Raw genomic sequence first — 20163 nt, forward strand, 5'->3', positions numbered from 1 at the left:
TTGCAGGTCTGTGGGAGTAGGTTGATAAGCTAGCTTGTAAGTTTCCACCAGCACTTTCATGCTTAAGTGAAAGCAATTTTCAACCAGTGTGCTGCAAGAATTTTTAAGACATGCTGATACCTGACTATTTTAGTCAGGAGCACTGACATTTTTTCCCTTAGATTGTCATGTAAAAAAATGACAACTAGCCAACACAATAGCCGTCCAGTGTGGATGAATCAAAATTATATCTATTTTTTTTTGTCAGATCAGCAAAAAATATAACATGTTTTGGTATGCCAAAGAATTTTAGTAATTAGTTTATGTGTGACATGAGAAAAAAGGTTGAAAATTGCAGAGTTAAAGCATAAAAATTGCCCTGGCTGTTTTGGCTCAACAGTTAGAGTGTGCCCGCGGACCAATGAGTGGCTCTATCATGTTGATGTTTCTCGCTGTCTCTCTCCCTTCCTCCCACTCTATCTGATGATAAATAGAAAAATATCCTCAGGTGAGGAATTTATAAAAAGCATAAAATGTAATACTGGGTACTAAACATCTTTAATATACATCGTATAAAGTGACATTGTAGTTACACCTAATTAATAGATATGATATGGAACCAATTAAAAAGACCATACCATTTTGTGAAGTTTATGTGATATAAAGTGAAAATGATTTCTGGTTGTAGAATTACAGTTATTTCAAAGCAATTAAATACATCTTACATAAAACATAATGGATTGCAGTTTATTTAAAATATTGTTTCATCCAACACATTTTTTCTTTGTCATTGATAGTAGAGAGAGAGAGAGGAAGAGAGAGACAGAAACACCAAGAGAGAACATGGACTGGCTACCTCCTGCATGCCCCCCACTGAGGATCCGGCCCACAACCTGGGCATATGCCCTGTCTGAGGAATCCAACAAGAGACCTCTTGGTGCATGAGCCACACCAGCCAGGCTCATTCAACACATTTTTAAGTTCCATAAATATTTGGATCCCTACTGTGGTAGGTGCTGGGATATAATGGTCAAAAATGAATAATTAAATTCTAACTTATTATAGTAATGATAGCAATGACATTTATAGCAAGCATGGCTGTGTGCCAGGCATTCTGAGTGTTATACATTTATTTAGTGCTCAATACATTTTTTCTTTTTCAAAACATGTTATTTTGCATTCACTGTATTAAAATTAGACTAATTTTACTTGTGTTCACATGTTCTTAATATCTTTTTTTGCTTATTCATATTCACTTGGGTCCTCCTCATTGTTCCACTTTTTCTCTAAATAAATATTATTTAGGAATCTCAACTTCTAAAAAGTGTCTTCCTTGATGTTGTAGAGGGTAGGGTGTCTATGCTTCCTGAACGAAATTTTAGAGCAAAGAAGTGACAACCTTGAGTACAGCAGTATTAATACTTCACTTGGAAATTGCTGTGTATATTCTGGATGGACTTTTGCAAGGCCTCTTTGTAGCCTTGCTATCTCTTCTGAAGATCACTGGACCAAAAATAGGAAGTTATTTTTGTGGCTATGTTATCATTTTCATTTAGTTTGATTTTTTCTTTGAAGTGCTAAAAATGTAAAATAGTGAAAGGAAACTCAAATTCTAGTGCTTTTCTATCAGAATTAGTAATCTAGTTTGTCCACTGCTTTGGCCTTTGTTACTTATCCTCTTAGAGATTCTTGACTTTGTTTATCAGTTACTAAGTTAGGATCAGTATAAAGAAAACAAGGTGAAATTTGCATCTAATCAGATTTGTTACTTGATGACAATCAAAAAATTAGTTTTAGGGACAAGGTTGAAGAGATTGGCTAAAATTAATACTGTGTTTCCCACGTTGTATTCTCACAATTTAATATCACTGAAATTGTCATGTCCTAAAATTAGTGCATGCATTTAATATAGTAATGTTTTTTTCCCTTGAAAAACTTATTAAGTAATATCTTTAAATGTATGGCATTTTAGAATTAAGAAAATAAAGCATTATAGATCCTTTATAGTGTATTTATTTGTATGGTCTTTATCATTACTAATATAGATTCTTGAGAGATGACTGTTAAGATTTATATGCTTCATAAATTATTTTGGAAACTGCAAAATTTTTGTATAAATTGTACTTTTATAAATAAAAATCCATTTATGTACACAGAGAACACTTTATTAAAATCCCTGTGAAGTGATTTAGAAAGAATTTTTTTAAAAAGGAAAATGATAGCTCTTTGTAAAGAATAATACATTTTCATGTGAACACTCCTTCCCAATTTATCTTTATCTTAAATGTGTACTTTTAGACTCTGTCTAATAAAAAGCTCTACCTAACCAATTGGTCACATACATTTGTTAACTACCTCAATATATTTGTTAACTTGATTTCTGAAATTATCCAGTTAAATTTTTTAAAAATCCAATACTATTAATGTGTTTAACATGCATGTATAGCTACTAAGTAAACTTCTTGTAGGTTTTTTTTTCTTGTATGCTTTTAAAATAAAATTTAAAATAATAACCTGCATCTGAAGACTTTATTTGGCTTTATGTAAATCTTCATTCTTGTTGACCACTTCTAACTTTTGCTTTAACCCATAGAACGGGGAAATTAAAAGGGCGTCATGAAGAAGGAATATAATATTTATTAGTTAACCTAGATTTGTATGGAAAAAAAACCTTAAAATTCACAGTATAGCTTTTCTAATAATGTCATTTTATAATGTATTCAGTGGTTTCATTACTTAATGTGACTACAGTAAAAGATAGTATAGAAGTGGTTAAAAATTAGGCTAGTCAAACTGAATCCACAAACTATACTGTTTTGTATCTTGCTTTTCTCACTATGCCAGTGTTTTAAAGATATTTTGGCAACCCTGTCTGGTGTGGCTCAGTTGGTTGGCATTGTCTCATGTACCAAGAGGTCACCAACCAGTTCAATTCCTGATCAGGCCACATGCCTGGGTTTTGGGCTGGATCCCTGATAGGGGGCATACAGGAGGTAGCCAATCGCTGTTTCTCATCGATATTTTTTTCTCTCTCTCTCACTCTCCTTTCTATCTAAAAATCAATTAAAATACTTTTTAAAAAGATATTTTGGCAAACAAATTTACTTTGACACTATTTTTTTACATATATTCATTTTCTACTGTAAAGTTAGAGAACAATCCATCTAATCAGCAGCAGTAGCTGATTCATTTTTCCTTATGTGACTCCTCTCTTTAGGCTTTTATTTCATAGCCTAAAGTCATCACTAAAAAAAGAAAAAGTTTCTCCACTCTATGAGGAGGAGATAAATTCTTGTACCACCTTATAAACTTGACAGAACACTCTGTAACTATGCAAGGTCAAAGCCTACCCCATAAGATAATTAGTTCTAAGGAGGAAACGTAGTTACATTGAATATAGTAAATTTCTGTTTAGTTTGGAATTTAGTTTACTGGTTTGAAGGAACTTTTCTGCTTTATATTATTTTTATTGGTTATATAAAGGGTAGATAGTATAATATTGGGAAATTTCTGAGATTTCCCAAATATAGGGATATTTATAGGTTCAACCTATTTTCTAATACCTAAGTCTATAGGACTATTAAATGATACTGATACTACAGAAGTATTTAAAAAATGAAGTGTAGCTGTCCTGATGTGCCAAAGTTGTGGGTTTGATCCCCAGTCAGGGCACATCCAAAAAAGCAACCAATGAATGCGTAAATAAGTGAAACAACAAATCCACATTCCTGTCTCAAAATCAATAAAAAATAAAAATAAAGTATAGTTTTATTAGCAATATTTCATTATATTTTGATTAAAAAATTGATCCATGAATTATGTATGTAGCTAGTAGGTAATTAGAATAATAAGCTAATTTATTACATAACAGTTTGTCTCCCAATCATTATGGAAAAAAATTTACTTATTTTGGGATATTTTGAAAATACCATCATCTCAGGAGAAGAGCTCATTAGTTTGTCAATAGGACTCTGAAAGCACAAGTTGAAGGCAGAACCTATGTTGTCTTTTTGTTTGTAGGAAAAACAGTTTTGTGGCAAGTGCTAAAATAATTATGAAAAAAGTTATCTTTGGTACTAATAGGTCCTTGTGTGAAATTTACCTTAGTATAATAAAAGTTAATCATTTGGGATACAGACAGAATAATTTAATACAGGGTGCAATAACTTTTCAAATATTTTAAGGACCAGCTATCGAACTGCGCCAAAGAAAAAAGCCAAAGTCTTCAGAAAATAAAGAATCTGTCAAAGAAGAGAAAATTGATGACACTCCAGTTCCTGAAAGAGCTCCAAAACGTAAGTTAGATAGATTTGGAGTTTTTGTGCTACTGCAAAAAATACAGTTATGCTAGGTAGTATATTTTCTATTAATATTTTAAAAGCCCAGCTGGTGTGGCTCAGTGGTTAAGTGTTGACCCATGCACCAAGAGGTTGCTGGTTCAATTCTCGGTCAGGGCACATGCCCATGATGTGGGCCAGATCGCCAGTGGGTGGCATGCTGGAGGCAGCCAATCGATGTTCTCTCTCATCGATGTTTCTATCTCTCTCTACTCCTTCTTTCCTCTCTCTCTAAAAATCAATAAAGAAAAGAAAATTTGTTTTAAAAAGTAGAAAAGGTGAAAGATTTATGCGATCTGAAGAGAAACCAGGCACTTAAATGTGTCACAGGCTAAAAAAAATTTTTTTAAAGTAGAAACATTTTGTGATTAGAATGTAGTGATACCAGTCAACTTTCATGAGGTTTTACTGTAGAACAACCTCTAAATCTCATTTACAACACACACATATTTCTGATGAACGTTATATGTTGTGGCTGCAGGTTGGCTGGTGTAGCTTTATGTGTCATGAAGGAATAGCCCCTATATGGGACATGTGTTTCTTGTGGCCAAGGAAAAGAGCAGGAAAGCAGGCAGAGTTATGTAGTGCCTATTAAAGTTTCTGCTCAATTGGCAGACTGACATTTGTATTCATATTCTGTTGGCCCAAGTAAGTCTATAATCAATCTAGAAAATGGAATGAAGAAGTATACTCTACAGAGAAGCATTGTAAGTCATATGGTGGAAGACAGGGATGAATAATCTTCTTATAGGAAAGGACAAAATAGTTTGGAATAGTAGCTGTCTACCATATTCTGTATTTTTGGTCATAAATATATTCTTCTTTTGTTCAGACAAAGTATATTTGCCATCTCCCTTACCCCAAGGAAGACCCTCAGTCTTATCCATGGCCATCAGTCTTGAAGCCCAAGGTCTCCTTATCTACATCAGAGTCTGCTCTGACTCTTTCTGATCCTGTGACCTATAAATTAAAAAGACAAGTTATGTCTGACTGGTATGGCTCAGTGGTTGAACATCAACCCATGCACCAAGAGGTTGCCAGTTCAGTTCCCAGTCAGGACACATGTCCAGGTTGTGGGCCTGACCATTGTGGGGCAGGCAGGAGGTGGCCAGCCAATCAATGTTCTCTCTCATCAATGTTTCTATCTCTCTCTCCCTCTCGTTTCCTCTCTCTCTAAAATCAATGAAGGAAAAAAAAAATACTGTGAAACTTAAAAACAAAACAAAACAAGTTATTTGCTTTGTATCAGGGGTCCCCAAGACCACCCTCATGTTCCGAGATAAGCTATAAGGACTCAGAGGTGTCAGAATAGAGTCATATTCACATGTGTGATTTATTACAATGAACAGTACAAAACAAAATCAGCAAAGAGAAAAAGTCTTATGGGCCGAGGTCTGCAAGAAACTAAGCATAGGCTTCCAAGACTCCTCTCCAAATGGAGTCACACAGGACATGCTTAATTGTTTCAGCTTTTCAGATTTTAACATTGGTAGTTTTTGTTTACCAGAGAAACTCATTAGTGACTTTGCTCAGGGTTTTTATTGGCAGCTGGTCACGTTCCTTCTGCCTACTACACACCAAAATTCTAGATTCCCAGAAGGAAAGCAGTAGAATGAACCATACTTTTTGTACAAACAAGTTAGAGGGAACCACTCGAATGGTGAGAACCCTCCTCCGGACCGCAGGCCAATGCTCTAACCGTTGAGCCAAACTGGCCAGGGCGAGAACCCTCCTGAAATCCAAATTCCCAGATGCCAGCCAAGAGCTTACCTTGCAAACAGGCCTTTCTTTGCAAAGCACTTGCAGGCCTGCTATGTTAATTATTTTTTGCACATGTCCCCTTTCCCATTATACATTGTTGGACAGGGACAGGATAAACAAAATAAATGCTTTCATTCAGAAAGAGAAAGAGTGAAGCACACATCATCCGGTGGTCCATAACAATTCTGAAATCCTACTAGGTAAATATGAGGTCTCCTTCACTCTGGGGTAGGTAATGTTTCTTGATAGGCCTGTTTTCCTTGGGAGTAGTTTCCCATTTTATTATTCTCTGTGGCTCCACTCTCTGGAGGTTTTTCCTTTTCCATTATCCTCTGAAAATGGCTTTGGAGAATATACTATCCTTAGTTGTTAAACAATATATTTCTTCAAATAAGATAAAGGGAATAGGTTATCTATAGATTTAATTCAGGGACTAGCAGTGAGAAAACTTTTTTGGAAGCTGGAAAAATATTATGCAGTGACAAAACATTTTTTTAAACTTTCCTATGAATAGTTGCAATTTTAATACTAACTTAATCTTTTAGGTAACAAGACTGCAAGAAAGAATGTTTCTAGAGTCTCTTGATTATCAGCTGCATTTGATTGCAGGAGAGATGAATTTAGAACAGAATTGGCCAGTTTACAAGCAAGAATGAAAAGAAAAATAGAGAATCCAAAATTTGGGGGACTTGTAGTGTTAAAGTTAGAGCTGTATGTCTTTTTCAACCAGTGAAAAAGAAAATCAAGAAATAGTCTGAGCCCTGGCTGGTTTGCCTCAGCGGTTAGAGCGTCAGCCTGCAGTCTGGAGAGACCCGGGTTCAGTCTCCGCTAAGGGCACGTATCTCGGTTGCAGTTTGTCCCTGGCCCTGGTTGGGTCATGTGGGTGGCAACCACTTGATGTGTCCCTTTCACGTCGATGTTTCTCTCTCTCTCCCTCCCACTCTATCTGAACAAAATATCGAAAAATGTCCTTGGGTGAGGATAAAAAAAAAAGAAATACTTTGAGTAATAAAAGCTGAGTAGGATGAATTATTAGGGCAATGACCAAATCAAGGATATGGTTTTCACATAATTTATTCAAATGTATGAATGGATTAAGGTGGTTTCTAGTAAGTTGGACAAAACACTCGGAAAAAGAACAAAGGATATGGTTCCACAAAAGTTTTATAAGCTCAAAATACATGTAGTTAAATATGTAGAGAAAAAATTGTGGGTATAGTTATTGGAATATGGAGCTGACTGGAACAAAATTGTTCTTGGCAAAAATAAGTGATTTAAATTTTTAAAATTAAGGTATAATTAACATACAGTAAAATGTACAGAGTCTTAGGTGTTTAATTAAATGAACTTTGACACATGAATACAGTTAAAACAAGATATAGAACATTTCTGTTATCCCAGAAAGTTCTTTGGTATATCTTTCTAGTAGGTTTCTTCTATACACCCTCAAGACAACCACTCTTCTGATATTTTTCTTTTTTTTTTTAATCCTCACCTGAGGACATTTTTCCGTTTTTGTTCAGATAGAGTGGGAGGGAGAGAGAGAAACATCGACGTGAAAGGGACACATCGAGTGGCTACTTCCTCCACAACCCCAACTGGGGCCGGGGACAGACGGCAACTGAGGTACGTGCCCTTAGCAGGAACCGAACCCAGGTCTCTCTGGACTGCGGGCCGATGCTCTAACTGCTGAGCCAAACCGGCCAGGGCTGATATTTTTCAATATTGATTAACTTTGTGTGTCTAGAATTTCATAGAAATGGAATCATACAACATATATGCTTTTGTGTCTGGATTCTTTAACTTAGCTTGTTATTTTATTTTATATAATGATTTGAGATTCATTCGTGTTGCTATAATTGCCTATCCCTTCTCTTCTTCTTGGGCGTTTGAGTAGTTTCCAGTATTTATCTATTAATAATAGAGCTGCTATGAACATGCTTGTACGAATCTTTTTGTGGACATCTGTTTTTATATCTCTTAGGTAAGAACCTAGAATTGCCAGCTAAGCTTTTGAGCAAACATACTGTCAAAAGGACTGCCAGCCTAGATGAAAAAAGACACAGCTATTCAGGTCCTAAAATCATGTATAAGTCCCTAACTTTCTTCATGCAAGAAGCAGCAGGCTCTTTGGGGGTTATCTTTCTTGAGAAGGAGTAAGTCTCTTTTGCCTTTGGGAGGGAAGTGAATATTTGTGATTAATGAGGCAGACCCTGGTGGATGGACCCTTTTATTGCTCCCAAATATTTGCTCCTTTCCTTAAAAGTGGATTATACATTCCTTCCTGTTACCATGTGATTTGAAGTGTCTCTCTGAAGCATAGTATACTTCCCTACCTCATTGTCAGGCTTATCAATATGACTTGTCTGGGCCAAAAGAATGTGAGTGAAAGTAGCAGTGTACTAGTTCTGACCAGAAACTGTAAGAGGCTTTGTATGATTCTGCCTGTTCTCCCCTTTGTGCCTGTCATGAGAACATGTCCCAAATAAGGATTGATCCCAGTCTGGAACTATGAAGAAGATACAAAGAGAAGATGCACAGCTAATCTGAAGCCTGGAATTGGGTGGAAAGTTACTGCTGACCTGAAATCCACAAGTAGCAAGATTTGGAGAAATATACCTTTGTTTTGTAAACCTCTGATAGTTTGGGGTCACTTTGTTGTTGTTGTTAATCCTCACCTAAGGATATTTTTCCATTGATTTTTAGAAAGAGAGGAAGGGAGGGAGGAAGAGAGAGAAACATCAGTGTGCGAGAGAGACATTGATTGGTTGCCTCCTGCGCGACCCTGACTGGAGCCAGGGATCAAACCTGCAACCCAGGTACATGCCTTTGACTGGAATCAAACCCACGACCCTTTGGTCCTCAGTTCCATGCTCTAACCTTTGAACCAAACTGACCAGGGCTGGGGTCACTTTTTTATCATAGCAAAGTTGACTGATAATCAAGTGGTCATTTAAAACATTTGGAAAAATACAGGATAAGAAAGATAATTAAATAATCCAGATAAAACTATTATGAAACAGTATTTTAACCATGACTACAAAAATGTATTTAGGATAGAAAATATGGAAAATAGAGAAAAGTAGCCCTGGCCAGGTGGCTCATTTGGTTAGAGTATTGTTCTCATACACAAAGGTTGCAGGTTTGATCCCTGGTTAGGGCACATGCAAGAATCAACCAGAGATTGCATAAATAAGTAGAACAACAAATCAATGTTTGTTTTGTTTTGTTTTCTCTCTCACTCCCTTTCTATCTCTTTAAAATCAATAAATTAAAGAAAAACTAGAGAAAAGTTATAAAAATAAAATGTGTGAGCCCTGGCCGGTTTGGCTCAGCGGTTAGAGCGTCGGCCTGCAGTCCCGAGAGACCCGGGTTCGGTTTCCGCTAAGGGCACGTACCTCGGTTGCAGTTTGTCCCCGGCCCTGGTCGGTTGTGCGGGTGGCAACCACTCGATGTGTCCCTTTCACATCGATGTTTCTCTCTCTCTCTCTGTTCCTCTCCCCCCCCCACTCTACCTGAACAAAAAAAAAAAGTGGAAAAATGTCCTCGGGTGAGGATAAATAAATAAATAAATAAATAAAATAAAATGTGTGAGTAATTGCAACAGATATAAATAACTACTCTTAAAATTTTGGCAAGTATATTTTTTTCAATGAACTTCTATTTTTTGTGAAATTGAATTCTACATTTCTTCTCTTAGCATGTCATTAGCTTTTTCCTGTTCTTTAAATATTATTAATTTATGCCCTATATTATGATTTTAACATTTATGTAGTGTTCCTTTTTTTTTCTTTTTTTTTTTGTGCATGATCAGAATTTTACAAATGAAGGTACTGGAGTATACAGAAGTTATCTGATTAAGCTAGTTTATTACTAACGTAACTTAATTGGAAGTCAGATTGTTTACTTTTAAGTTTTCCATTCAAATGATTATTTTTAAGGCAGTTCTTTCCAGGACCCAGAGCTCTTTATTTTCTCTAAAATATATACACTTATCTCCAGCTGGTGTGGCTCAGTCGTTGGGCGTCAACCCATATACCAAGAGGTCGCCAGTTCGATTCCTGGTCAGGACACACGCCCAGGATGTGAGCTGGATTCCCAATGGGGAGGCATGCAAGAGGCGGTCAATCGATATTCTCTCTCATTGATGTTTCTGTCTATCTCTCCCTCTCCCTTCCTTTCTCTCTAAAATCAATAAAGGAAAAAAAATTAAAAATAAATAAATAAAATATATACACTTATGTCAAACACTGATAGCTTGCCTGATTCCATCTTTTACTCTTTACAAAAAACTTTCAGAAACAAAAAATTTAGTATTAATGTAAGGCATTTATATAGAGATACTCAACTTACAGTGGGGTTATATTCATAAACCCATCTTAAGTTGAAAATATCGTAACTAGAAAATGCATTTAATACTATGCTATAGAGTATCAGTTGTTTGTTTACATTTATGATCACGTGCCTGACCAGGAGTTGTGACTGCTGCTGCTGCCCAGCATTGCAAGAGTATCATACCACATATCGCTAGCCTGGGAAAAGATCAAAATTCAAAATCTGAAGTATAGTTTCTACTGAATATGTATCACTTTAGCACCATTCTAAAGTCAAGAAATTATAAGTAGAAACATTATAAGTTGAAGAGTAGCTGTAGCTATATAAGATTGGTTGAAATTTTTTTTTTTTAATAGCACTTCATTATTAGGATTGGTTTTGTCCAAGACTTAAAGAAAAAAAAGAGGAAAAGATCCACGTTTAGAAACTTTGAGGAACTTTTGCCAAACTGTCACCATAAATAAGTTTTCTTATGTTTTTTACTGAGCTCTTACTATCTGCCAGGCCAGATGCTTTGTACATGCTATTGGAAGCAGTGATTTTAAAACAGTTTTATCATACTGATAATAATATTTGATTTATTGGGTAGTGGTTTTCAAGCATTTTGAATATAATTCATATAATTTAGTGATATCTAACTAGTTTTTAATGTCTCTAGTATGCTGTGCAAACTAATATTTATCAAATAATGTCTTGAAAATAGCTAAGATTTTAGTTTAGCTATAGTAATAAATCAGCAAGTTGATGTTTTATAAATTTTCAGTCATTCAGTAAGAGAACACTGGGCTTTGGGCCCTTAAGCCCATGTTTATACATAATCTTAGTAGCTGTAGCAGGACTAAATCATCATGTTTGTAGAAAATCCAAATGTGTTTTATGTTATTTCATCAAGAAGTTGTTATATATACATAACAGTTGTATATTATGTTTTAAATACATAATCATCAAAAGGCATTGAATTATATATACATTTTAAATGGCTGTAGTTTATACTATGTAAATTATTCCTCAATAAAGAAAATAATTCTTGGATAAGAAAAAAATGTCAATAGTAATTCTAAATGAACCTATTTTTTCTTTAGATATTTAGTAGTACATTCTATTTACTCCTTTTTAAAAATTAATATGCTTTAATTTTTAAAATATGTTCAATTTATAGAAGAAATGAGCAGATAGTACAGAATTCCCATGTTACAACCCACCCCCACCACCACACACACAGAGTTTTCATTATTATTATTTAATATTAGTGTGGTACATTTGTTACAATTAATGAATCACTATTGATACATTATTTTAAACTAAAGTCCACATTTTATTTAGATTTCTTTGGGTTTTACCTAATGTTCTCTTTCTGTTCCCAGATCCCCTCCAGGACACATATTTAGTTGTCATGTCTCTTTATATCCCTCTTGGCTGTGACAGTTTCTCATGCTCTCCTTGTTTTTGAGGAGCTTGACAATTTTGAGAAGTATTGGTCATGTATATTGTAGGTTGTTTGTTGAAATTTGTCTGCTGTTTTTCTCAGGATTAGACTGGGACAGTGGGTTTTTGGGAGGCAGACCACAGAGTTAGAATGCCATTTTCCTTGCATCATATCAAGGGTACATAGTACCTTTTGATTTTTTTTTTAATAGAAGTTCATAAGTATAAATATCATCTACATCTGATTACTTTTAATATGCTTTTTCAGATGTATTATTTCAGCGCTTTGCAAAGATTTTCATTGGCTGTCTTGCAGCAGTTACTAGTGGTATGATGTATGCTCTCTATTTGTCAGCGTACCATGAACGGAAATTCTGGTTTTCCAACAGGCAGGTAAGAAGAAAGACTTTTGAGAATATGAGAGTTACTTTAATATATAATATTAATTTAAGTAATTTGCTTTTCCAGGGAGCTAAACTGGTGTGATAGGTATGACAAGTGTTCTCTTATTTATAGCCATTAGAAACAAAATGGTATAAAGGCTATTTTGAGAATACTCATAGTATCAGCCTTGAAATTTTTAATAGAATATACTTTAAGGCCATAGAATAACAACTATGAAGATACTCTACTTCATGCAATTAATTTATCAGGGACTTTTGGTGGCAGTGGAATGATAAGGAGTTTACTCAGCATTGTAGTTCTCAGAAACAATCTGTGGAAATTTCAGCATCAAAATATATTTTTAGATTACAGGATTCGAATGTTTTTGGGGGGGGGAAATGATTAACAAGCATAACAGTATTTACTAAGGTGTTGCCTCATATTAGTATGTTTAATGTTTGGTTTTAATTCATGCATATTCCACAGACTCTTTAGTCACTGTAATTCATAATTCATTTGGCCTTTGATAAGTTTGTTTTCAACTTACTTTCATAATCAGATATATCTGTATTATGTGTTGACAAAGTTCATGGCTTTACGACTTGACTCTAAAGGGTTTGGATGTTTTGTTTTAGCCCAAATTTTTTTGTTTTTAAGATTTTCAATTGATTTTTAGAGAAAGGGAGAGAGAGAGAGAAACATCAATGTGAGAAACATTGATGGGCTGCCTCCTGTACACCCCCTACTGGGCAGCTAGCCTGCAGTGCTGCCATGTGCCCTGACCAGGAATCAAACCAGCAACATTTTAGTGCATGGGAAGATGCCCAACCAACTGAGCCATACTGGCCAGGGCTGTTCTCAAACCATTGATTTACTTAGTATCACCAAAACATTTAACTGAAAAATTACCTATATTGGTTTGACCAAAGCTATTACTATAGCATATCTTGTTTCCTTAATCTGCACAACATTAGTGGTTCTTAATACTGGATGTACAATAGAATCATCTGGGAGCTTTCAAAAAATTATCTCTTTCACAGATTTGTAGGTGGAGCTTGGAGGGGGGTGTAGTGCCTGAGATCAGTATTGAGCAAAATATTTCTAAGCAATTCCATGTATAGGCAGCATTAAGAACAACGAGAGGTTTGAAAATACAGAGGGAGACCCAACTCTTGAGTCGGCCTGCCTCCACTTGGACGCATATTTTTCACTGCTTCACAGAAGCACCTGTGCCCTGGTCTCTTTTTTTCTACCTGAATGAAACTTGCTTGACTCATTCTCTCTCTCTCTTTCACACACACATAACACACACACACACACACACACACACAGAAAAAGAAAATATAGAGAGCGTTTTCATTTGAAAAACCTTGTTTTTCAAAATATTGTGCATGAGCCAGGAGTATTGGCATTATATTATCTTGAAGCTTTTTCAGAATTGCATATTCTTAGCTCTACTTTATAATCAAAGTCTACATTTTAATAAGATCTTTAGGAGTTTCATATGCGTATTAAATTTGAGAAGTACTGGTTAAGAGTTTACATCTTTGAAATCTTAGAAACAAATCTGTTTTCATTCATAAATCATTTTAAGGAAATTTATTTAAATTAATATGGTCTAAATGAGAAAAAAAGGGTTCACTGGTCAAATATATTTGGGAAAGTCTTCCTCACGGAAAATCACAGTGCATAATATATATTAAAACTCTGGGAAGTCTTGCAATAAACCCATTTAACTTACTTTAATATAGAGCCTTTCACACAATTTATTTAACTGTAGAACTCTTTTTAGTTAACATCTATCTATATCTTAGGAAATTCTATTGATTAAACTTTGGGGAAACTGCTCTGATAGCTTTTGTTTATATACACATTTTATAAATATTATGCATGAGAAAATTTATTTTAAAAGATATTTTGTTAATTCCCATCCCCCCAACCCCCTCTCCTTTGGCAACCATCAGCTGCTTGTTCTCTATCTGTGGGTTCTCTTTTGTTTTGGTTTGGTTTTTTTTAGATTTCACATATAAACAAAATCATATGGTATTTGTCTTTCTCTGACTTAATTCACTTAGCATGGTACTCTGGGTCCATCTATGTTGTCACAAATGGCAAGTGGTCCTATGTAGAAGCGGCCTCTGTGCAGGCTGTGGGTACTGTTACTTTGGCAGGCCAGTAGAAACTCAGCGGGTGCTCTTGGTGTCCAGGGCAGTAGCCTACGGAGCAGGAGCAGCTCCAGGTGGGAAAGGCAGATGTGTATAATAACGCTCCCTTTGTCCAAGGCCAAAATGGGTTTGGGTGGTGGGTTGGGAACATTCTGCAGCGACCTTGCAGGTAGGCCAGAGCACCTGGATAGAGCCCCTGCCCACTCTATGGAAATGGAGGTGGAGATGTAAACAGTGGCAGTCACCAGTACCTAGGGTTTCCTAGCCTTCTTTTTTCGTCTCTTCCTCTTGTTCAGAAGCTGTTAATTCAGCCCTCAGTTGCCTCACAGGAAGGAGTAAGAGTTCTCTACATATGTGTATATTAGTTTGCTCATGGGAATTCAGCATCTTTCTATGTTGCCACCATCTTGGACCTCTCCAAAAGATTACAGATTTATCAAAGCCTGATTCGGCAGGAATACACAAGGTTTCTTAATGTTTTTGACTACCTATATTCTTGGTTCTATACAGATAGCCTAATTTTCTGAATTTTAAGACTTACTTCTGCCTGGCCAGTGTGGCTCAGTTGGTTGAGCTTCTTCCTAGGCACTGAAAGGTCACTGGTTGGGTTGATTCCTGGTCAGGGCACATGGCCAGATTGTGGGCTCAATCCCCAGTTGGGGTGTGTAAAGGAGGTAGCCCATCAATGTTTCTCTCTCTCCCTTAAAAAATTTTAGAAAAACATATTTTTAAAAAACGATTTACTTCTAATTTTTGGAAGGTTATTTGAAAAGCAAAGATTAAGAATCTGCTACTCTAAAACAGTACTAATTAATGGCTTGCTGTTCTGGATACATAGGGACATGGAATAACAATAGAAAATACTTTCTTAAACTTCTTTTTATTATGGACTGCTAACACCTCATCCATTATATTTTATTATCTGCTTTATTATTTTTGCTGTCCATAGGGCACTTCATTTGGTTTTACTTCCAGATTTTCTTATGCATAATATTGGTATCTGAATAATCGTTATATTTTCTTTTAGGAGCTTGAACGGGAAATCACATTCCAGGGAGACAGTGCCATTTATTACTCTTATTATAAAGATATGTTAAAGGCACCTTCATTTGAAAGAGGTATGATAACTACATTTGTATTTTTAATAACAATATATTTCTAGAATGAAATATTGTTGCCCAGGTGGTGTGGCTCAGTAGGTTGAGCATCGTCCTGTGCACTGAAGGGTTGATTCCGGTCAGGGCATATACCTCGGTTGCGAGTTTGATCCCTAGTTGGGGAGTAGACGGAATTGATTGATGTTCTCTCTCTCACAACAATGTTTCTCTCTCTGTCCCTCCCCATCCCTTCCTCTCTCTAAGCATGTCCTTGAATGAGAATTAAAAAATAAATTAATAAAATATTGTTCTTCTGTGTAGGAGCTCTGAATGTGGAGATTTGTCTCAGAATATAGGTATTGCTCCTTCCTTCCTTCCTTCCTTCCTTCTCCTTCCTTCCTTCCTTCCTTCCTTCCTGCCTTCCTTCCTTCCTCACCAAGGTTATTTTTCCATTGATTTTTAGATACAGTGGGAGGAAGAAAGGGAGAGAGAAAGAGAGATAAACATTGATGTGAGAGAGACAAATCAATTGGTTGCCTCCTGCATAACCCCAACCGGGGCCAGAGATTGACTCTGCAACCAAGGTACGTGCCCTTGACTGGGAATTGAACCCGTGACTCTTTGGTCCATGAGCCCACGCTCTAACCACTAAGCAAGACAGGTCAGGGCGCTATTGCTCTTTCCTGTACTTAATAAAATAATTGGAAAAATGAGGCACAGTATTATTTTGAATTTTTTTGATAATTTAAAATATTTAATGACTTCTGAATGACATTTTTAGTTATTGTAAAAGCAGAATAAATAACCTAGAGAAAAATGTTCTGTTTTAGGTGTTTATGAACTGACACATAATAACAAAACTGTATCTCTGAAGACTATAAATGCAATGCAACAAATGTCTCTATATCCAGAACTTATAGCCAGTGTTTTATATCAAGCAACTGGTAGTAACGTATGTGTTTTTCTTTTAATTATAATATTTACTATCTCACATACTTGAATTTTGAATCCTCAGAATTACTTGAATATAATTCTATTATCGTGTCTATTTTTTTCAATTAGGAGATTATTGAGCCAGTATATTTCTATATTGGTATTGTTTTTGGATTACAAGGAATATATGTTACTGCTTTATTTGTTACAAGTTGGCTTATGAGTGGAACCTGGCTAGCAGGAATGCTTACTGTTGCATGGTTCATTATTAACAGGTAAGAAAGATGTTTTTATGTTTTTTAACTTTTTGTGTCTGTGGTACTCAGTTCTAAAAATACTCTACCCCAATTCCCATATATTATATGGCACTGTTTTCCATAAGGTAGAGAGATTACCCAAGAAGTAGAGAGATTTTTCCAACTCATGCAGAAGGGGAAGTCAGAGATAATTCGAAGGATGAGAAGGGTTTGCTGTTCCGTTGTTGAATTGAAGTGAGGAGGAAATGACTTATTCCAATAACTAGTGAGCTCATAAAAGCACTACAAATACAGATGAGAACTGCAGCCCTAGCTGATGCTTTGATTTTAGCTTAGGGAGCCTCTGAGTAGAGAATCCAGCCAAACTCTGCTGGGTTTGTGACCTAATAAATCTGTGCTGTTTTTTGTTTGTTTGTTTTTTCAAAAGAGTTTTTATTGATTTTTAGAGATAGAAGAAGGGAGAGAGAGAGAGAGCGCGCGCACGCGCAAAACATTGATGTGAGAGTAGACTATCGATTGACTGCCTCCTGCATACCCCCTACAGGGTTCGAGCCTACAACCCAGGCATGTGCCCTGACCTAGAATAGAACCAGCAACCTTTTGGTTCTTGAGATGACGCTCAGCCAACTGTGCCACAATGGCCAGGGCAATCTGTGCTGTTTTAAGCCACTACATTTGTGGTCATTTGTCATTCAGCAATTGGAAAATAATGCAACTACCTTGTGTATCTCTTTTTTTCAGACATAGTGACATTGGCATATATGGATATACTTCTTCTTTTTTCTTTTATTCATGATTGATGACATAAGCTTCATACAAAGAAGGAAGAGGTGCCCTGGAGAGTTTTGCTCAATGGTTAGAGTGTCAGCCTGTGGACCAAAGAGTTGTGAGTTAGGATTGGGGTTAGGGTTAGAGTGTCAGCTGATTTTTTTTTTTTTTCTTTTTTGCTATGTTCCCCTAGTAGAAACCGATCCTGGGACTCTCTGGTCCGCAGGCCGATGCTCTAACTGCTGAGCCAAACTGGCCAGGGCTGATTTTTTTTTTTTATCCTCACCCAAGGACACTTGTTTTTTTTGGCACTTATCTTCAGATAGAGCTGGAGGGAGAGAGGGAGGAAGAGAGAGAGAGAGAAACATTAACGTGAGAGAGATGTATCAACTGGTTGCCACCCACATGACCCCAACCAGGGCTGGGGACAAACTGCAACCAAGGTACGTGCCCTTAGCGGAAACCAAACCCGGGACTCTGGTCTGCGGGCCGACACTCTAACCACTGTGCCAAACTGGCCAGGGCTGTCAGCTGATTTTTCAAAAGAAACTTTCAGTCAGAAAAGACTGGGAAGAAATACTCAAAGTGATGAAAAGCGAGGACATACAACCAAAATTACTCTATCCTACAAAGCTATCATTTAGAATTGATGGACATAAAAAGAGTTTCCCAGACAAGGAAAAGCTAAAGGAGTTCATCACTACCAAGCCAGTATTATATGAAATGTTGAAGGGTCTTCTTGAAAAAGAAGAACAAAAATATGAACAATAAAATGGCAATAAATACATATCTATCGACAATTGAATCTTCAACAAAATGAACAAGCAGAACAGAAACAGACTCATAGAGAATATTTTGTTGGTTGCCAGATGGGAGGGAGTTTTGGGGAATGGATAAAAAAGGTAAAAGGATTAAGAAGTACAAATTGATTGTTAGGCTGACAAACGTCGAATGGAAGGAGAGTGGGAAGAAATAGACCAAAGAACTTCTATGCATATATGCATAACCAATGGACACAGACAACAGCGTGGGGAAAGATAGGAGGGGGCGGGAGCAGGGAGGAGGGGATCAATAGGGGAAAAAGAGGAACATCTATAATGCATTCAGCAATAAAGATAAGTTAAAAAAGAAAGAAAACATGACCCATGTATACACTATCTACAAGAGACCCACCTCAGAACAAAAGACACACAGGGTGAAAGTGAAAGGCTGGGAAAAAATTTCCATGCAAATGGAAACAAACAAAAAACTAGGGTAGCAATACATATATCTGGCATAATAGACTTCAAAATAAAGGCCATAACAAGAGACAAATAAAGTCACTACATAATGCTAAGTGGATTGATCCATCAAGAGTATCGATATAACCCTGGCAAAGATATATGCACCCAATATATGAGCACCTAAGTAGACCTGAAAACTCCTTGAGGACTTACATCACTGGATAGGTCTTCCAGACAAAAAGTCACCAAGGAAAGTGATCTTAAATGATGTACTAGTTCAGATGGATTTAATTGATATTTATAGAATATTTCATCTGGAAACTACAGAATATACATTCTTTTTAAGTGCACATGGAACATTCTCAAAGAGAGACCATGTGCAAGGACACAAAATAAGTCTTTACAAGTTCAGGAAGATTGAAATATTAAGCATCTTCTCAGATCACACAGCATGAAATTAGAAATCAACTACAATAAAAAAAACTCAAAACATTCAAACATATGGAGGCTAAATAGCATGTTATTAAACAATGCATGAGTTACCAATGAGATCAAGGTAGAAATCAAAAACTTCCTGGAAACAAATGAAAATGAGTAACCCAAAAGCCGTGGGACATGGTGAAAGCAGTCCTGAGAGGGAAGTTCATATCATTATAGGCCTGCCTCAAGAAACAAGAAAAATTTCTAGTAAGCTATCTAACCCTACAACTTAAAGAATTAGAATGAGAACAGCAAGAAAAACCCAGAGTAAGTAGATGACCAGTAGATAAGACAAAATGCTCAATGCCACTAATCAGAGAGATGCAGATTAAAACTACAGTGAGTTATCACCTCATACCTGCCAGAATGGCTACCATCAATAAATCAACAAACAAGTGCTAGAGAGGTGATGGGGAAAAGGGAACCCTAGTGTACTGCTGGTGGGAATACAGACTGGTGCAGCCACTGTGGAAAACAGTATGGAGTTTCCTCAAAAAATTAAAAATGGAACTGTCATTGGAACCAGCAAGCCCACTTCTGGGAATATATCCTAAGAATCCTGAAACACCAATCAGAAAGAATATATGCACCCCTATAGTCATAACAGCATAAGCTAAGATCTGGAAACAGCCAAAGTGCCCATCACTAGATGAGTGTATGAAAAAGCTGTGATATATTTACACAATGGAATAATATGTGGCTATAAAAAAGCATCTGTTACCCTTTGCGACAGCATGGATGGACCTGGAGACTGTTATACTAAGAGGAATAAGTCAGTTAAAGAAAGACAAATGTCACATGACCTAACTTATATGTGGAATACAATGAACAAAATAGGGCCAGAGGCCCTGGCTGGTTTGGTGCAGCAGTTAGAGCATCGGCCTGCGGTCCAGAGAGACTCGGGCTCGGTTCCCGCTAAGTGCATGTACCTCGGTTGCAGTTTGTCCCCAGCCCTGGTTGGGTCGTACGGGTGGCAGCCACTCAATGTGTACTTTTCACGTCCATGTTTCTTTCTCTCT

At 36.4% G+C, this 20163-nt stretch overlaps 1 protein-coding gene across 7 annotated transcripts in view; it reads left to right on the forward strand.

The window, feature by feature from the left end:
• Positions 1-20163, forward strand: part of DPY19L4 (dpy-19 like 4) — a 76858-nt gene that overhangs the window by 1358 nt on the left and 55337 nt on the right. For 5 of the 7 annotated variants that reach the window (XM_036264038.1, XM_036264039.1, XM_036264036.1 and 2 more), the window contains exons 2-6: positions 4164-4274; positions 12106-12230; positions 15414-15504; positions 16314-16435; positions 16546-16691. In XM_036264038.1, the coding sequence (XP_036119931.1) occupies positions 4164-4274; positions 12106-12230; positions 15414-15504; positions 16314-16435; positions 16546-16691 (595 nt within the window). Of the gene's footprint in view, positions 1-4163; positions 4275-8061; positions 8234-12105; positions 12231-15413; positions 15505-16313; positions 16436-16545; positions 16692-20163 lie in introns of those variants that run through there. The other 2 variants (XM_036264040.1, XM_036264042.1) reach the window with 2 other exon arrangements.

The sequence above is a fragment of the Molossus molossus genome, unplaced genomic scaffold, assembly GCF_014108415.1.
Source record: "Molossus molossus isolate mMolMol1 unplaced genomic scaffold, mMolMol1.p scaffold_m16_p_16, whole genome shotgun sequence".
In the NCBI taxonomy this organism is placed as follows: Eukaryota; Metazoa; Chordata; class Mammalia; order Chiroptera; family Molossidae; genus Molossus; species Molossus molossus.